General features: G+C 46.6%; 1 protein-coding gene across 2 annotated transcripts; it reads right to left on the bottom strand.

Annotated features, from left to right (window-relative positions):
* Positions 1 to 296: 296 nt before the first annotated feature.
* On the bottom strand, positions 297 to 6,028 carry LOC112882947 (pentatricopeptide repeat-containing protein At4g20740). Of its 2 annotated transcripts, XM_025948146.1 has the most exons (6): positions 3,786 to 6,028; positions 2,642 to 2,809; positions 1,940 to 1,998; positions 1,256 to 1,381; positions 1,027 to 1,151; positions 297 to 749 (listed from the first exon to the last, which is right to left on the bottom strand). In XM_025948146.1, the coding sequence occupies exon 1, from the start codon at positions 5,990 to 5,992 to the stop codon at positions 3,809 to 3,811; it is 2,184 nt and encodes a 727-aa protein (XP_025803931.1). In that variant the 5' UTR covers positions 5,993 to 6,028; the 3' UTR covers positions 297 to 749; positions 1,027 to 1,151; positions 1,256 to 1,381; positions 1,940 to 1,998; positions 2,642 to 2,809; positions 3,786 to 3,808. The 2 variants fall into 2 exon arrangements, with proteins under 2 accessions (XP_025803931.1, XP_025803932.1); XM_025948147.1 differs by lacking the exon at positions 1,940 to 1,998.
* Positions 6,029 to 19,168: the final 13,140 nt, after the last annotated feature.

Raw genomic sequence — 19,168 nt, 5'->3', positions numbered from 1 at the left:
TTCCATAGACTCCCCTCTTATTTGGCATTTGGCAGGGTGACAGCTACGTACCCTGCATCAGCTGATATCTCCTCTGGAGCGAAATCATATGCCACGATAGAATGATGATAGATCAATCACCCAATGTCCTCATCAAACAGTGGCGGGTGGCCATGCATTCTTGCTGCTAAAGCTAGACAGCTACATCCAATCTCTGGCAAGAAACCTACATATAAATATGTGACGAAATCTTTGGACAAAAGAAAAATTTACATGGCCTATCTCTGCTCAATTGCTCTGCTGAATCCACGGTGATCTACAAAATTCAAGTGAAATATGATAAATAAATAAATGATCATTTGGGTTCTTTAAAGTTGCCCACACTGTCTGCATTTGTTTTCAAAGTCTATACAAGTAGCATCATCCTATCACCAGATGCCATCCAAAGATTCTCTTCAATTCTTGATAGAATGATAGACTCAAGTTCAGAAATAATAAAAAAAAACAGCAAACAAATCCATACAGGGCACATTTGTCGCAGGCTAGAAGCCGGTCCTGCTAATGATCAACGAGTCACATCACAACGCCCATGCTTGCAAATTATTGGCAAACAATCAAGACGAATGTACCCAAACGTCCACAGCAGCCCATCAACATCAGGATGGATTAACAGTTATACCTAACGCTATGTGCCAACTGTTATGCCCATGTCTACAATGCAGCAGATTGGCCCCGACTTCCACTTCGAAATAGGCAGAGAAATCACACTTCTGCAAGAGAAGACGACAGATGTTTAGTATCTAATTAGTGTCTTCAAACATATAAGGTTATCTAGTCTAGAAACAATGACACATTAACTATTATATATGATGAGGAGGCCAAGGAAGGCTCATATACACAGATTGGATTAAACACTAGGAGTTCTAAAGGGCTTGACTGGATTTAAATCTTCTGTCCTTCAATCAGTTCAAGGGTAATAGCATGAATGAGAAAACACACCCATGGGTTCAACTTCTAGGTCTCTTACTTCAGAAATTTCCAGATTACCTCTGCATCGACCTTGTAAGTTGCACAACATGGATCTCACTTCGCTATCGAGTGTCCACCAGCCAGAATTGATTTTCCAGATCACCCAGGTGATGCGCAAACTCCAGATATTGTTGTGAAGCATCCTGGTATAGATTTAAAACAGATATGACAACGGAAAACCAGTGGGTGACATGAGGCTGTAGCAATTCTTACAACTACTATGCATTGATTAATTAGTAGTGTATACCTTTGCACGAATGTTGCCAAAAATATTTAATTTCCATGTCCCTCCTTTGCAATGTTAGTCTCACCAAAAATCAAAGGACGTAGTCCTGATGTTGTCCAGTGTAATAAGAACACTACCACCAGCATCCTGAAAGATGTTGAGAATGAGCTGTAGTTCACCTCCCAGTACAAGGCAGAATAGGGACCAGGATCAAGGAAGCAGTTTTCTGTGCCTGCTACCTACACCCTTCGTTCTTAAATATATGACATTATGTTATGAATGCCTAAGGCTCTGTGAGTATAGATACCAATGCGGATACAGCAGTAAACGGTACATTGCCAGATATGGTTAAACTATTGAGGCACTATTGTGGGAAAAAGTTTTAAAATTGCTCAACTACTCCTATGTATTATAAGATTTTAATCACTATAGTCCCTAAAGTAGTTCATTTGAATTCAGATATTTTCTACGTGCACACTGCACTCCTACATTTTTGAAAAGTAATTCTGACAATTGTATGAAAGAATAATTAGCTATCTCCAAGGTTGAAAACCTAACCTACCAAAAGGTGATGACTACAAGAAAGAATACATTAAATTTTGTAAGCAAGATGATCAGGACATAAGTAGTTTTCTTTTTTTTTAAGAGAGAAAAAAGAGCAAATCGGTGACAAGATGAAGCTCCAAACAATGATGAGGCACATACTTGATCCAACCAAATCCGATTTGTCTGAAGAGGCTACAAACACATATAAAATTGGTTTCCTGAAAATTATACAGTTTATTAGTTTGGTTTTTCACCTTGTATCAGAAGGTAAAGAATCAATAAGCAACGCCGCATCAAAGAGGGAAGAGGGGACCTCTAAAATAAATGCAAGGGGGGCTAATTGCTCTTTGTTTTTTATTAAGTACCAGTACCAGGACGATCTTGCTACTAAGGGAGAAAAGATCCCTTACTGCTGCTTTTTGCTCAAGTACAAGACTGAAGTCTCCCTGTTGGATGTAGATAGACATACATCATCGTAAAGATAATGTACATATATTTTCACTTTTCAACTATTTCAGTGTGTTTTCTAAATTGTCGACTGGAGGGATGATTAATTGCTTCGATTATAGATCATAGACCAAGTGCTTGAGGTTAGGGAACCAATAGCTCACCTCCAGCTCTCATCATATCTTACACATGGTTTAACACACATCACAACAATTCAACCCACCTATAAACTTTTTGTGTGGGCCAGTCACGAAATATAATTCAAGGATTAAATAGCAGTCCCTGTAAGTGAATACCAAACAGACTAAAAAGGAAGGGGCCAAGAAGGCAGGAAACACACAGCACACTAATAAGCTAAGTTTTATTCACCTATACTGCATATTTGAGAATTGACATGCTCCTACTGTTACTTACTTTGGTGCGATGCCACACATGCTGAGAAAGGGAGTTGCAGGTTAGCACTAATGAAGTGATGTGATCAGCCCCATCCGTAACCCCAATATCTAGTAAACAGCACGCTGCATTTGAAACTTTGCCCATCCCACAACCTTGTCCAGGTATGGATTTTCTATATTTAAACACCTGTAACCAATGATACAGTATTAGAACCTAATTAGTAAAGCAACACTAGAATTCATCGAAATAATTAATGAAGATGCCACATCATTGTCGCAGCTAACATAATTTCAATAAAATACTGATCTATCAAGTTTGCCAGCATCACCACGCATTAACCCACCATTATATATGTGACCTGTGGCCTCATCGATTTGGTAATGTTAATAATATGCTCAGCACATATCTGTAACACCTTCATATGAATGAATAATATCAATACACACTTTTTGCGGGTATATCAATATAAACTTTCACCACCAAGTATGCAACTTCACTACGCCTATAATGGCTTCAACGTTTCAAGTGTATGGAATATTCATGGAAAGCATAAATACAGACATTGTTAAATTCTTTGCCTGCTACAAGAATGTCCCAAAGTTTCCTAAGGGGTATAAAGGAAATGCATAAACTTTGCACTAAGAACATGCCCCACACAACATTAGTAGTCAAGCAAGCTATCATGGCTGATTGGACCTGTAAATAATGCTATCTGAAATACTGATGAAATGCATGTTTTCTTCCAATAGTCTTGTGATCACTGAATGTTCAGGAAACCACTGAGCAGCTGAGGTAACTCAAGCCAAGGTAGTAAGTTCGTACAACATAGACAAGCATGTGGCATTATGCAAAATGTTAGCACAAAAAACTTATGAGTATATCTAACACAAGTTCTTGAGCAAAAAAGAAAGATTACAAATGTAAGGCCCTAAATATCAACTTGAGAAAAAATTGTAAAGAGTGAGATACAAATAGCTCCCTGAAAGGGATAATAAGCAGGGCAGATAATGGGAAATCGGCAACGGACCAAACTTTGCATTGGGATTCATGTATTTTTCTACAGGAAAGCATCTAAACACTTGTGAATACTTTTAAGTTAATAACATAGATGTGCATGTACTGTATAAAATTTGAAATCAGAATGAAGAGAAGTAGATTGTACCAAGTAACTGCATAAATATTTCTTCAATCAATTCTGCTTCTCCATTTCAATTTTGATTCAAGGTTGAAAAGTTTCAATCCAGATATCACCAAGTCTGCAGTGACCTTCTTCAAGTGCTCGTTCAGCATATCCTCATAGACAATAAAATTGGCTTCTGACAGGATATTTCTATCTCTCATAATAGTGAATATCTGCCTTGCCTCAGTTGAACTTGCATACTTGCAGAAACCATATATAATAGAAGAATATATAATTTCTTCCATTGAACAGCCTACTTCAATAATCTCTTCCACCACATTGATGACTTTCTCTGGGCTTTTTGACCTGCAAGCTTCCAGAATAGTCAAGGCATATTTGAATTCAGTTGGCCCGTTTTCTACATTTCCAAGACAATCTTTAACAAGTGAAATAGCTGCATTGATTTCCCCAATCTTGCAAAGCCCTTTCACAAGAGCACAATAGGCTGGCATACTTGGTATCCAATTTTCCTTCATCATGGAGTTGTAGCACGAGCAGGCCTCTTCGACATTTCCTACATCCACAAAACATGGGATCATATGACTATATGTGCATGAATCTGGCTTGAAGTGAACTGAACTTTGCATTTCTTCAAACAACAAAAGTGCTTTCTTCCTGTCCTGGATCTTCAGCAGATTTTTAATAACAACGTTATAGATGCCCACACTACAGTAGTGTTTTCCTCTCAAGGCATCAAACACTTCCACAGCCTTTAATTCCCTACCATCCTTGCCTGCAAAGAGCTCCATAAAGTCCACTAAGAATTCAACAACAGGCAAGTCCAGCTCGGCCAGTTTGTCGACCAATCCAAAAAACATAACCAGTTCACCCTTTTCAGCATAACAAGCTAGCAATGGCGAAACAGTATCAGAACTTGGCGTGAGCTCCTCCTGAAGAACAATCTGAAATATCTTATGAGCCTTATCCTCCCTACCTATGCCACACAGACCACTAATAAGTGTGTTATAGATCTCCAGATCAGCCCGGTAGCCAGCATCAATCATCTCCTTCAACACTCTACACCCATCCCCAACCCTCCCAATGGAAACATAACCATCAATAAGCGACGCGTACACCATCCTGTCCACCAGTAAACCCTTGCTCCTCATCTCCTTGAACAATTCCGCTGCCTCCTCCACCATCCCAGCCTTGCATAGCCCCCCAACCATCGTTGCATATGCCATCGCGTCTGGCTCCACCCCATCCTTCACCATTTCCTTCCACACCCTGATGCAACCATCCATATACCCCCTCCGCACCATTGTCTTCACAAGTGCGGTGTACACAAAGACGTCAGGCTGGCACACCTCGCTCCGCATCCTCCCAATCATCTCCAGAAGCCTCTCCGTCATCCCGGCACGTGCCAGCGCGCGCACCATGATCGCGAACGTCACTGGCATAGGCTGCGTTTCTGTCTCTGACATTTCATCAAACAGCTTGAGCGCGTCCTCGACATGCCCCGCAGCAGCCAACGCACCAAGGACGCGATTGCACGCGTGGACCTCGGGCTTGACGTCGAACTCGTGGCGGAAGCGGCGGAGGGCGTGGAGAGCGCGGAGCGGGCGGCGCGCGGCGGTGTGGAGCCGGACGAGGAGCGTGAGCTGCGGGTGGGAGACGGGTCTGCCGTGGGCGCGCATGAGGTCCGGGAGCTGGTCGGCTGCGCCCGGGAGGCCCGCCGCGGAGAGCAGCGAGGCGAGGGCGTGGAATGCCGGGAAGCAGTGGCGGAAGCCCTTCTGGCGGCCGGCCCAGAGGAAGAACGGGAGCGCGAGCGGCGGCGGCGGCGGCGGGCGCGCGGTGAGGACCTCGGCGACGAGCGAGGGCGGCACGCGGCGGAGCTTGGTGAGGTCGGCGACGACGGGCGGGCCCCAGCGCTGGTGGCGCCGGAGCGCGTCGAGGAGGAAGCGCGCGAGCGGGGAGAGGCGGCGCGCGGAGGCGGAGGCGGAGGCGGAAGGCGATGACGGGGAGGGAACGGATGACGACGACGGGGAGGAGTGCGGATCCCAGTCGGCGAGGCGGAAGGGAGTGGCGGTGGTGGAGGGGGAGTCGGGGGCGCGGGGCCTCGGGGGCGGGGAGCGGAGGTCGGTGAAGAGGCCGCCGCGGACGGTGGGACGGTGCGGCGAGGCGCGACGGTGGCCGTGGTAGATGGTGTTTTTGCGGCGGCGGGCGGCGGGAGGGGGCGGGGAGGCCATGGCGCCGGCGGGTGGGGCGAGGAGCGGCGCAGTGGAAGAGAACAGTGGTGAAGATGACGACTCTTAATGGGCTGGGCTTCGTTTTATACAAGGGCCCAAACTTGGTCCAATCTCTGTCACCAGCGAAACGTTAGGCCCCAACACGGGTCGGGCGGCCTCGTTAGGCCCACTAACTAGTGGATGCCTTGCCTCATGCCTGGATGGTTGCTTCGCATAGCTCATAAATAGGCCTGCAATGTAGGAGTATTTAGGTTTCCAGGATCAGTGTGTCCCCTTTAATCCGGATATGTCTTTATCATAAAAATAATAATAATATGTTTTCCCCGACATACTGACGATAACCTAACATATATATACACCCATCCATATATACATGTCCTACCTCCGTAAGCATCTCTGAAAGACTAAATCATTGTTACGATGTTTTAAATTGAGCCTTGAACATTTTTTTTAAAAAAATTAAATAGTGTGAAGCTATGAATCGGTTGTTTCCGTTCAACTTCCCAGTCAATTTTTTTTTCATAAAATGGGATTATGGTGCGCTATCTAATGCCCTTTCCCTATTGTGTTGTGATCAGCATCAACCCTATTTAGTTCAATCAATTAAACTAGTTTTTCTAAATTTGAGTTCAGTTAATTGAACGAATAAGGCTCGGTGGTGACAACTCCTAGAGACACCAATTCGGGTTTAGTAGAAACAAATGAGTAAATTGACTAAATAACTATCATCTAGATTTTGTTTTTGTTTTTGTTTTGAACCACAATTTCTAACCGTGCCACTATAGTGACGAATCATGTCAAATAAAGGGTAAGGATCTGTTTGGGAAAAACTCCATGTTTATCGCCTACATGGAGCGGATTCCATCCAAACATCTCAACTTCACCAAACTCTGGAGCATCCAAGGGCCAGAGGCCTCCCGTAGTTCATTTCCACCATGCAGTTTTTAGAGTTGATGAGCTGACAAAACAGAAAATGGAACGGTCTTTAACTTGACCCTAAAGGCCTAAATCACATTGGTTACTGAACCTGTAATGTGTAGTTGTGTACATGCAAATAAACCACCGGTTCTACACCTTATCTCGTATAGACAAACCATATGTACTATGTGGATGCGAAATACTGAAAAAGTACTTGAACTTTTCTAAAAGGAAGTTGCATGCGTGGCACAAAAATTCAGGTGTAAGTGATGCTAATGCTAGGGAGGGGTTGGCACTGCACTCGCACGTTGCATCCAACATCTTGCCAAGCCAACTTTTTTTGCACTTGAATGGCAGCCGTAATGGTTTCAGAAAACACCATCGACTCAAACCCAGAAAAAAACTCAAACAGGTGGCTTCAAAAACATCCAATCAAAACACAAGAAAACTAAACCAGTTTATATGGCTGGTGGTGACATAAACGAAACGATTAAACAGGTCTGAAGAACTTAACAACATCCTCCAGTTCCAGCAAACACATGAACAGTTCGGAAACAGGGTAACTGTATCACCATACTGTCAAAAGCTGGTCTTTATTTCAGAGAAGGAGCTCAGTCTTCCTCTCTCACTTATTACCTTCTTGGTTACTTCTACGAAGCACCGCGTCGCCGCCCTTCAAGAACTACTCGCGGGCATTGTTCTTGTTCTTGTGCCGGGGGGACATGAAATCTTCCATCTCGAAGGTCCAGACAGCAAACGGAATGTCAATGCCATTCAGGTCAATGACATCCTCGCCGCTGCCACCACCAGTTGAGCCACCAAGCTGGGCGTCTAGATGGATGTCATCAAACTCGAAAATGGGGCCGTGCAGGTCACCAAGAAGAGCATCAATGATGCCGTCCTCATGCTGATCAGAAGCAAGCATTGCTTCCGCGAGGCCACCTTCTTCTTCCCCGCCGTTACGCGAGGTCCCTGCAGCATCATGGGCGGCGCCGCCGCCAGCAAGCTGGGCGTCGAGATCGATGTCGTCGAACTCGAAAATGGGACCGTGCAGGTCACCAAGAGGAGCATCAATGGGGAACAAGCTGTCGTCCTCATGCTGATCAGAAGCAAACATTGCCTCCATGAGGCCACCTTCTTCCCCCCGGCCGTCACGCGAGGTGCCTGCAGCATCATGGGCGGCGGCTGCGGCGCCACCAGTTGAGGCACCCAGCTGGGCGTCGTCGAACTCGGACATGGGGCTGTGCAGGTCACCCAGAAGATCATCAAGAGGGAACGAGGTTCTGTCCTCGCACTGATCAGCACAAGCGTTGCTGAGATCCTGATCAGGCGCCACGAACGGTGGAGCCTTGCTGCTGCTGCTGCCACCATCCGGCGCCGCGTCGAGATCCCGGGGCGCCACGAACGGTGCAGCAGAGCTGCTGCTGCCAGATGCTCCACCACCTGCCATTGCTAGGTCACTCACATTCGAAGCCATGAACGATGCAGCGCTGCTGCCACCATTCGGCGCTGCGCCTAGATCCTGAGGCGCCACGGACGATGCAGCACCGGTGCTGCCAGATGCACCTCCTGCGATTAGTCCATTCAGATCCGAAACCATGGCGAGAATCTGAGCATCAGGCGCGGCGAGTGACGATCCGCCGCTGTAGTCGTCGAAGTCTTTGCTGAGCAGTTCAGACAGCATCGCCACCTTGTCTGATGCATCGCCGTCGTGCTGGGATGCCACGGGCGGATCGGCCATGCTGGTGAACATGTCCACCTCCACCATGCCTGCAACAAGGTTCGGAGGCTGAAGAAATGGTAAACTGACTTCGTCGCCGTGCGCCTCTGCCTCTGTAGCGGCTGCAGCTGAAGCTCCAGCAGCCATGCCGCCGGTGGAAGGGCCATCGCCTGCCGCCGCTGGTGCGACCATGTCTTGCTGCATCACAGGCGGCGGCGGGCCCTGTTGGTGTGGGAACGGCCCGGAAATTAGCTGCCGGCGGACGTCCTCAAGCTGCTGGGTCTGGGTGCCGCCGCGGGAGACCTGCGGCTCGAACGTGGCAGTGGCGGCGGCGGGCATGGCTGTTGATGCCGCCACCGGTGGCGCCATGCTGCCAAACACGATGTTGTTCGCCGCAGGCTGCTGCTGCTTCTGCTGACGCACCGCCGGTGGAGATGCTGGTGGTGCAGATGCGTACACCAGACGCGGCGGTGCTGGGGAAGGCGCTGTTGCTGCTGAGTACACAGGAGGCGGCGCCGGCGGGGCGGCAGCGTTGCTGGCGCCGGCGAAGGCTGCGGCGGCGTTGCTGCTCGGCCCGGCGTAGTCCGAGAAGAACTCGGGGTTGTCGGGTGGCACGTTAAGTGTCCGAAGGACGGACTCCACGAACAGAGACGACAGCCGCGGATGCCACTGGCGGGGCTGCTTGCCACCCACCATTCCTTTGTCAGGTTGCTGGAGCTGCTTGAAAGCTTCACCGCTGTTCTTCTGGGCTTTCTTGCCTCGGCCGTGTTTCTGCTGTGCAGGCTACAAAAGAAGTAAAATTGAGTGATTTATTGATTTTTTTTCGAAAAAATTTGCTAGCAATAGATTACTGAAGAATTTCTGAAAACGAGACAAAGTAGTAATAGTAACAAGTAACTACATGTGCCTTATATAGTTATGCTATGCATGAAAGTTCAAAAGATCAAACATGAACTATCTGGATAAACCTTTTCAAATAAAGGGGATGAAGTTGTTTTGATAAGTTGCGAGACTTGTGAACCTACGTCCTCCGGTGAAAAAAAAGGGATGTTTTCAGACCGATAATAAAAGCATCCTAAACACAACTTTGACCGGTCAAATTTAGACCGGATGGTACAACCTTCCTCAAAGATGGCACAAGATTAGTTACTAGATAAACCAAGGGTGCACTACATCAAATTAAATGTAACAAGACAAGCTGGAGATAGTCTTGCATCACTACCTACGTAAGAGTGTACCAAGGATGCATGTAAATTATAATATTATATTATAGCTTATTTTAGGAGGAAAAATCTATAGATATACCGTTATAACTTCTTCTTTTTATAAAAAGGTGAGCAAGGTAAAAGAGCTCCTGACTACATTAAAAAGCAAGGTTAGCTCTAGATTGCACATTATAGCATCCCTGATAGAGGGCAATAAAGAAAGAAAGAAAGAAAGAAACTACATGTCACTACACTATACCAACTAACATTGTTGTTTCTATCCATTGCGGCTGATTGAACAAGCCACAGCACGCGCGCCATAAGGCACTACCTCGAAAAACATTCTTGGGCTTTCTAATTTCCGACCCGACCCAATCTATGACTAACCAAGGCTGCACTCAATTAACTGTACCAGCAAAACGACAAGCTGGAAATACTCTCATTGGGCTCGTCAAGAGGTTCCCATAGAGCCATGCAGATACATGTGTGGCTTCGGTAGCAGTAATATAATTAGCAGCAACGCATGCAGGAGGATCTACACTCGACGTGGTGGCCAGAACCAGAAGCCATGAAGAAGTTACTGCTGCTGCTACATTCCAGGAACTTTTGCAGTAACTGTCACAGCATCATACTCATTCCAAAATATACAGCTTGTAAATAACATAGGCAAACGGTAGAGAATCAGGATGAGATTAAGATGGCACCTCTTGCTGGTTATTATTAGCCACGTTGTCCTTGTCTGGGTGGCCTCCTCCTGCTCGATCGAAAACTGGTAGAGACAAATCAGTTAACAGTAATAAGCATAGTAACTGCATGGCGAGTTTTAACAATCTTGCTGTCGTGGATCTAACCTGCGGCGACGGTGGGTTCGCTGCTGCCGGCGCCGCCCTTCCTCTTCCGGGGTCTTCTCGCCCTCACGACCTTGTAGTGGACGCGGCCCTCGTCCTCCCCTTCGAAGTCGACGGCGCCGCGCTTGCCGCTCGCCTTGGTCTCCAGGCCGCACTTGCGCCACGCGATGACGGTCCACAGCCGGGTGCGCACCTCGTCGGCGTCCAGCGGCTTCTGGATGATGTAGCTCCCCGCCGCCTCCAGCGTGCGCAGCAGCTCCTCGGCCTCGTCGCCGGCGGCCTGGTGGTCCGGCGGGAGGACTGCCGCCGCCAAAGCATCAACGGCAACATTTAATATACATGTACCCTGCTCGATCGAGATGTCATGCATGTAGGATGTAGCTGCTTGTTGTTACGCACAGTAGATGACAGGGATGAGCAGGTCGGCCTCGACGATGGCGCGGAAGTCGAAGCCGCAGGCGGCGGCCTTCGCGGCGTGGGCGAGGACGACGTCGAAGCCTTTGAGCTTGCCGGTGGTGAGGGACTTGAGGGCATACGCGACGGTGCTGCAGGTCACCACTGCGAGCGCAAGAAGAGGCAAAGCCAGTGAGATGGTGTTGTCCGAGAACACCCACAAGTTAGGGCAAACGTTTTTCGTTAGAAAACAACCACAAGATATTGAGAAAATTAGTCCAAACAAGATCTAACTTTCCTGAAACAAAAACATACATGCCAAAACCAAAAACTTTCCAAGCAGATACTTGCAAAAAACACATGTTTACACAGATGCGGCAGAATGCACGTAGTACCTTCGAAGTTCAGGACGGAGAGCGTCGCGGTAGCCGATTTCAGGAACTTGGTGTCGTCGTCGACGATCAAGGCCCGGATCCCGTCAGGGAACATGGCGGCCATGTCAGCATCCATGGCGGCGACGGCTCACGGATGTTTCTGACCGACGGCGAGTGATGGGTGAACGAGGAGAGGAAGGGGGCTGAGAGCGAGGCTGTATTTATAGGCCAGGGATCCTGCAATGCACGGGCGCTTGGCGTTTAATTTGGCTGGAGACGGCGAGGCTACAGGGGTCTGCAACTCTGCACAGACACAATCTCTCTCAGCGACTGCAACCATTCTATCCCCAGTGATATCTCTCTGGTTGACTGAAAACATCTGCCACCTACCTGTTTTGGCCGGTCTCGGATCCCGTGCAGCCCAGAGAGTGTTCAGTGACCAGTTCTTCCCACTCTGACCCATTAATATTCTTCCTAGTAGTGTCGCAGGCGGCGCGGCCACAGTATTAACAGCTTGCGCATCCGGTGGAGCGGCGGCGCAGTGTGGTGAGATACAACAAGGGCGCGACGGCGTCAAGAGCGAATCCAAAAGAATATATGAGCGGGCTCAGTAGTGATAAATGAGTTATTATCGACAGTTTTGGCGTCATGGGCCGCCATGACGGTAATTTTGTTTTTTGAATTCACCATAACTATTTCACCCATATGGTAGTAATAGGGATACAGGATGTGAAGGGTCCTACCAGGGGTATATAGAGCGCGGCAGAGACTAAGCATTTCCAAATTTGTAAACAGAAAAGGAAGTACTAACTATTTATCTTCCAATCAGATATGAATACACTTAGATTTGTCCTAAATCAAAATTTTCTAACTTTGGTCATCGATGTCTAACATTTTATAAATTGATATTATTAATTAGATGCATTGTGAAAGCTATGACTTTTGATAAAATATAACAATTTTCATTTAAATACACATATAGCTAGAAGGTAAAGAAAAATAACTTAGGGCAAACAAGATGAAGTTATAATTTATGATCAGAGCAAATAAATGCTACTTCTATATCACTTGAAGCCATTGGTTGCTTCATTAAATAGAGATTTAGAACATACTCAGATAAGTATCGATACATTAAATCCTGCTTATTCCAAGTTCATACATTTGTGGATTGAGTGAATATATTATTGTTGGCCAATGCTTTTATATTCTTTTATGTGCATTTGTAAATAAACTAAGTGGTTGTTAGGATACGTACAATATGAGCCCATTTCAGTAAATCTAGTTCTAATCCTGTTTCAAGAAAACCAGTTAAAGGATAGTTAGTTAGCGAGAGTTGGGATTGGGCTGGCCGTGACAGACGTTTGAATATGTAACCATTGGTCACAAAAGTTCACTCTCTCTATCCCTTCTCTCTCACTTCCCCCCTCATGTACTCATCACTGGTGCTGACCTCCAGTAATCTTCAACCTCCAAATCTAGCAATCGTGCAGCCCGATGAGGTCGCACACTGCACATGAAGCCGGAGAGGATCCTCCCTTGTGGCTCCAACGATGGTGAGGGTAGGGAAGACAACAGGATTCAAAATCATAGGCTTCCTCTGCGGGGCGCCATAGCGGATCGGAGCTCACCACCGAGCTACAGTGGATTCCTCTGCCCTCACTGCCCAAGCACCTCTTACCATGGCACGTGTCTTATCCTTGTGAACCTTCCTTCCTATGTGCAGGTCAGTTTTCTTGGTGTTCTTTCTTTGTTCCCCTTCTCAGTTGCATGCAGCTGATGATCATGATCCTCTTGTGGCTTGGGAGAAGGCCTCTGTTTATTGAGCAATTTGTACGTCAACATAGTGTATCTGACATCGAGATGCCTTCCTCAAATCTTGTGAACAAGTTTCTTGGATGACCTTGGGTTGCGGATCAGCATGATGTAACTATTCAAGTGCTGACTTCTCTTTTCTGTTTGTATTTGAACAAGTTTTTGTTCAACCTCAAATTTTGCATAATATACTTGCACGCTCTATCTATCTATATTTTTATTTTTATTTTTCATGCAACGGTTTAGGTGCTAACTTGTTTAGCATGGTATCACCTTAAGGATAGGCGGTAGCACCTAATTTTTTCCCCATGAACCCATTCTGATAAAAATAATGAAGGCTTGTCTTTACTAATACACATACGATTTTGTGTAAATCAGGACCTGTAATTTTCGTAACTTTGACTCGTCGGTCAATACGACCTTCCACGATCTTCTGTAAAATAAAACTCTTGTCATTTCCAGGTCTAGTACGTTCTACCTCAGCAGAAATAATGGTGATCGAGGAGCACAAAACTAAGGAAGTCTTTCTCGTCAACCAGGTGTACAAAGAGGAGGCAAGTTCATCAGTAGGACAAATGCCTCGCGTCTAATTTAAACCTCAAATTACCCGCCACAAATCGATCGTCTCCTTCCATGTCGCCTTGTACACGAATGATCATGACTGTATCAGTATGCCCGTGTGTGGTTCTGCCGTTCTGGAACCTTCCGCCACTTCCTTGGAGACGGAGCGAGCCACCTAGCCCGCCCGGCGCCGTCCTCTCCCTCTGCAACTCTGCATCTGCGTGCATGGCGGCCTGGCCGTCCACGTCGACGGCGACGCAATCACCCAGGCCGCTGTGAACCTGGCTGCGTCCACGTAACGCACATCACCCTGCTGGTGCCTCCGCTCAACCTGCGGCCGTGAATCGCCCGCCGACGTGGCCCGCGCCGCTGCCGCGACCACCAACCTCGTAGGGCTGCCTCCCCTACCCCTATAAATGTTGGAAAAATTAGGAGTTTCAGTTTTAAATTAATCCGAAGATAAATCATGACCACGATGAAAATTGCGTACAGAAAACGGATAGATCTTAACATGCTCATAACATGATAGAAGATAAAATATTACAGCAGCAATATCAACCCTAACCAAATCATACTAGATATGAAAAGCATAGTTAGGAACAGAAAGTCGTACGTGTCTTGCGTGACTGGAATAACCAGGCAAAGATGACGACGTCGATGATCAGCACCTCCGCGCGCTTGACGACGCCGATTCGCGCCCCACTGTCGAGGAGGTAGACGAGCCGTGGCGACGAGGATGCAGAGCCGATGTGGAAGCGTTCGAGCAGTCGCGCAGAGCGTTTCCCAAAAACCTTATTCGCCCTCTCCCGGTGCAGGATCGCTGAGGGCGAGGTTCCGGAGACCTGCTCTCCCGATCGCCGGTGCACGCCGACGAACGGGATGAAGTAGTGTACACGGCGGCGCAACAGGTGGGTTGAGGCGTATTGTGCGTTGTAGATTTTTCTCTACGTTGTTATCTTATCTGTGCCGGCACCCGCGCGTATTTATTAGAAGAACTGCTAGGGTTTTGGCGTCCCAAAACCTAGTCGGTTACGAGTCCCAAAAATCCGCGCGTGAAATCCGTAACAGATTCAAAGTGGCAAAAGGAAGGAAGCCGCCGGGATTTCTACAGCCTTTTACCCGAGACTGGAGAGCCGATTCCGGATCGGCAAAAAGAAGCTGCATGCCCGCAAGGGTTGGACCCGGATTTTGGCGGACCATTCACGCGCACGTCGCGTGCGCGCGCCCTTCGCCCGAAGCCCGAGCCCGAGCCCGAGCCCGGCGAGGCGAGGCGAGCGAGCGCGCGCGTGTGTTCTTCCTTCTTCCTCTCATCCACACTTGCAAGAGCATGGAGAGCATCCAACTATTTAAGTTAGGTTCCCTCCACCTCCACTAGCAAGGTGGGACTAACTTGTTGCCATGCACCTATGCACTAATGGGCCTTTGAGATTTTACAGGAATTATTTGGATTTACATGGGCCCAAATATTCCAACAATCCCCCACCAGATCTCAAAGTCTCATTATGACTTTGCCTCAACCCACTGTTGTTTGATATATCAGTGTTTCAATGGAGACTGTTAAGTTGAACTTCCATCTAGAACAGCAAGCTACACTCATTCACAACTTGAACAATGGACTAGGCCTTGAATTGCAAGTTTTGTGCAAATGAGTTTCACTTACAGTCAAACTGATACTTGACCTCCAGTAGGCTACTTCACGGTTGGAGCATATCGGTCGTACTCCTTGGTCTCTTCATGAGCTTAATAGAGATCACCTGATTCTCGCAGACTGCGACCGTCCAACAGTCGGGCTCACATAGGTGTATTCTTTCAAGAACGTTCTGCAGGATAACGTCTTTGCTAATTAAAGCCAACAGAATACATTAAGGCCAATGCCAACCTGCCATGCAGTAATCGAGAGTATTGCATCCTTCTCGAGTGAGTATAAAAGTTTACTCTCATGCTAACCTCTAGCTTGTTCTTCCCAGATCCTAATTCACGGGATCTCCGATCACATAGGTTGGGTTACCATTAGGGAATAGCTTATACAGGTCTCAGACCCATCTCCTTGGATGCATTGTCTATCACATTACGTGACAGCCCCTTGGTAAACGGATCAGCCAGATTTTTCTCAGTGTGGACATAACCTACAGTGATAACTCCGGAGTTTCTCATTTTTCTGACGGATTTTAACCGTCTCTTGATATGTCTTGAAGACTTCATATTGTCCTTTGAACTGTCTACCTTGACAATCACAGTTTGATTGTCACAGTTCATGATTATTGCCGGCAATGGTTTCTCGACAATAGGTAAGTCCATCAAGAGCTCACGAAGCCAATCGGCTTCCACTGTAGCTGTATCTAGTGCTGTGAGTTCTGCTTCCATAGTAGATCTCGTCAGGATCGTCTGTTTGCATGATTTCCATGAAACAGCAGCACCGCCAAGAGTGAAGACGTATCCACTAGTGGCATACAGCTCATCTAGATCCGATATCCAATTAGCATCACTGTATCCTTCCAGTACTGCAGGAAAACCGGAATAGTGAATCCCGTATTCCACAGTACCCACCAAGTAGTGCATTACGCGCTCAAGCGCACGCCAATGATCATCTCCCGGATTACTAGTAAACCGGCTCAACTTGCTAACAGCAAAAGAGATGTCAGGCCTCGTTGCACTCGCAAGATACATGAGTGAGCCAATCATCTGTGAATATCTCAATTGGTCTCTGCCAATTCTTTTGTTCTTTCGAAGGATCAAGCTCGGATCATAGGGAGTTGGACTAGATTTGCTATCCTTATAGCCAAACCGATTCAACATTTTCTCCACATAATGGGATTGCGAAAGAGTAATCCCATTCTCTCCCTTGATCAGCTTGATGTTGAGAATAACATCAGCTTCACCAAGATCTTTCATATCAAAGTTTTGACACAAGAATATCTTGACCTCGTTGATTACATCAAGACTAGTGCCAAAGATCAGTATGTCATCGACATACAAACACAATATAACTCCTTGACCCCCACCATAGCGGTAATACACACATCGATCAGCCTCATTGACACTAAAGCCTGCTGATATGAGTGTCGAGTTGAATTTCTCATGCCATTGCTTAGGTTCTTGCTTCAGGCCATACAAAGATTTATACAACTTGCACACCTTGTTCTCATGACCCTGTACTACAAACCCATCAGGCTGTGTCATGTAGATTTTCTCTTCCAGCTCTCCGTTGAGGAAAGCTGTCTTAACATCCATCTGATGGATGAGAAGACCATGCGAGGCAGCCAGGGAGAGTAGGACACGAATAGTGGTCAATCTCGCAACAGGTGAGTAAGTATCAAAGAAATCTTCGCCTTCTTTCTGGGTGTAACCCTTAGCCACAAGACGAGCCTTGTACTTATCAATAGTACCATCAGGCTTAAGTTTCCTTTTGAACACCCACTTGCAACCCACAGGTTTGCAACCGTACGGTCTTTCGACCAGCTCCCAAGTTCCATTGGAGAGAATGGAGTCCATCTCGCTACGGACAGCTTCTTTCCAATCATCCGCATCAGGAGATGAGAATGCCTCAAAAATTGTTTTGGGAGAATCATCTATGAGATATACAGTGAAATCATCACCAAAAGACTTCATAGTCTTTTGTCTCTTGCTCCTCCTAGGAGCATCACTGTGAATCTCCTCATGATTTGATTCAAGTGTGTGTTCATCATGCTCAGAAAAATCAACAGATTCAGGAGTTGTATTCACTGTTTCATTTAGAGGTAATGAACATATAGCATGCGTGGCTTTCATAGGAAAAATATTCTCAAAGAAAGTTGCATCACGAGACTCAAGCAGAGAATTTACAAGCATATCAGGCACCTCAGATTTAACTACTAGAAATCTATAAGCAACGCTATGATGTGCATAACCCAAAAAGACACAATCCACAGTTTTAGGTCCCAACTTGCGCTTCTTGTTGATTGGCACATTCACCTTGGCCAAACAACCCCAAGTGCGCAAGTAAGAGAGTGAAGGTCTTCTCCCAATCCACTCCTCGTAAGGAGTCTTTTCCTTATTCTTCATGGGAACTCTATTCAGGACATGACATGCAGTCAATACTGCCTCCCCCACCATGCCTTAGATAATCCAGCGGTGTCTAACATGGTGTTAACCAAGTCAGACAACGTGCGATTCTTCCTTTCGGTAACCCCGTTTGATTCGGGTGAATAGGGAGGCGTCCTCTCGTGAATAATGCCATGTTCCGCACAGAATAAGTCAAAATCATTAGAGAAATATTCACCTCCTCGATCGGACCTAAGTCGTTTGATCTTTTTCTCAAGTTGGGTTTCTACTTCAGCCTTATAGATTTTAAAGCAGTTAAGAGCCTCATCTTTTGTTTTCAGCAAGTACACATAGCAAAATCTAGTTGCATCGTCAATCAAGGTCATGAAATATCTTTTTCCACCTTCTGTTAACACGCCATTCATCTCACAGATATCTGAATGGACGAGTTCTAGAGGTGCCAAATGTCTCTCCTCTGCTACCTTGTGAGGTTTTCGAGGTTGCTTAGATTGCACACAACTATGGCACTTAGAACCTTTAACTATGGAAAAATTCGGAATTAAACTCATGGTGGAAAGTCGAAACATAGAGCCAAAATTCAGATGACATAAACGCGAGTGCCAAACAGATGCATCGCTCTCATTTATTCCATCTGAAATAAAGTTCACAGACTTATTGCAGTAATCTGAGACTGAAAATCGGAACAAGCCTCCGCACTCATAGCCTTTACCGATAAATTGTCCACACTTAGACACGACAAATTTATTGGACTCAATCACTACTTTAAAACCATCCCTACACAGAAGGGATCCACTAACTAGATTCTTGCCGATAGTAGGGACATGCTGCACGTTCTTCAGCTGCACGATCTTTCCCGAAGTAAGTTTCAGATCGACCGTGCCAACACCATGAACAGTAGCATGCGACCCATTGCCCATCATCACGGTAGAATCCCGAGCGGTCTGGTAAGAAGAAAATAAGGTAGCATCAGAACACACATGAACATTTGCACCAGTATCAAGCCACCAACTAGTAGATTGAAACACTGAAAAAACCGAAGGTATAGAATTATACCCACTGGTTTCCACTCCAGCCACGGTGACCGTGTTCACAGTCTTCTGCTCAGGTGAAGGCTTCCTTCCTTTGCGGTGTGGGCACTTCTTTGCCCAATGATCAGTAGATCCACACACAAAACAGCCTTGACCTTTCTTGAATTTCTTCTTCTTGAAAGTAGTTGTGGGCTGCGGCTTGGTTTTCTTTCCCTTGCCCTTGCCTTTGCCATGAGACTTTTGCACCATGTTGACACTAGTCTGGCCCTCGGTAGC

The sequence above is a fragment of the Panicum hallii genome, chromosome 2, assembly GCF_002211085.1.
Source record: "Panicum hallii strain FIL2 chromosome 2, PHallii_v3.1, whole genome shotgun sequence".
Classification (NCBI taxonomy): Eukaryota; Viridiplantae; Streptophyta; class Magnoliopsida; order Poales; family Poaceae; genus Panicum; species Panicum hallii.
This window is presented reverse-complemented; position numbering and strand designations above follow the sequence as displayed.

What these genes read in the sequence shown, in the direction of transcription:
- LOC112882947 (XM_025948146.1), bottom strand. Translation starts at nt 5,992, where the DNA reads ATGGCCTCCCCGCCCCCTCCCGCCGCCCGCCGCCGCAAAAACACCATC.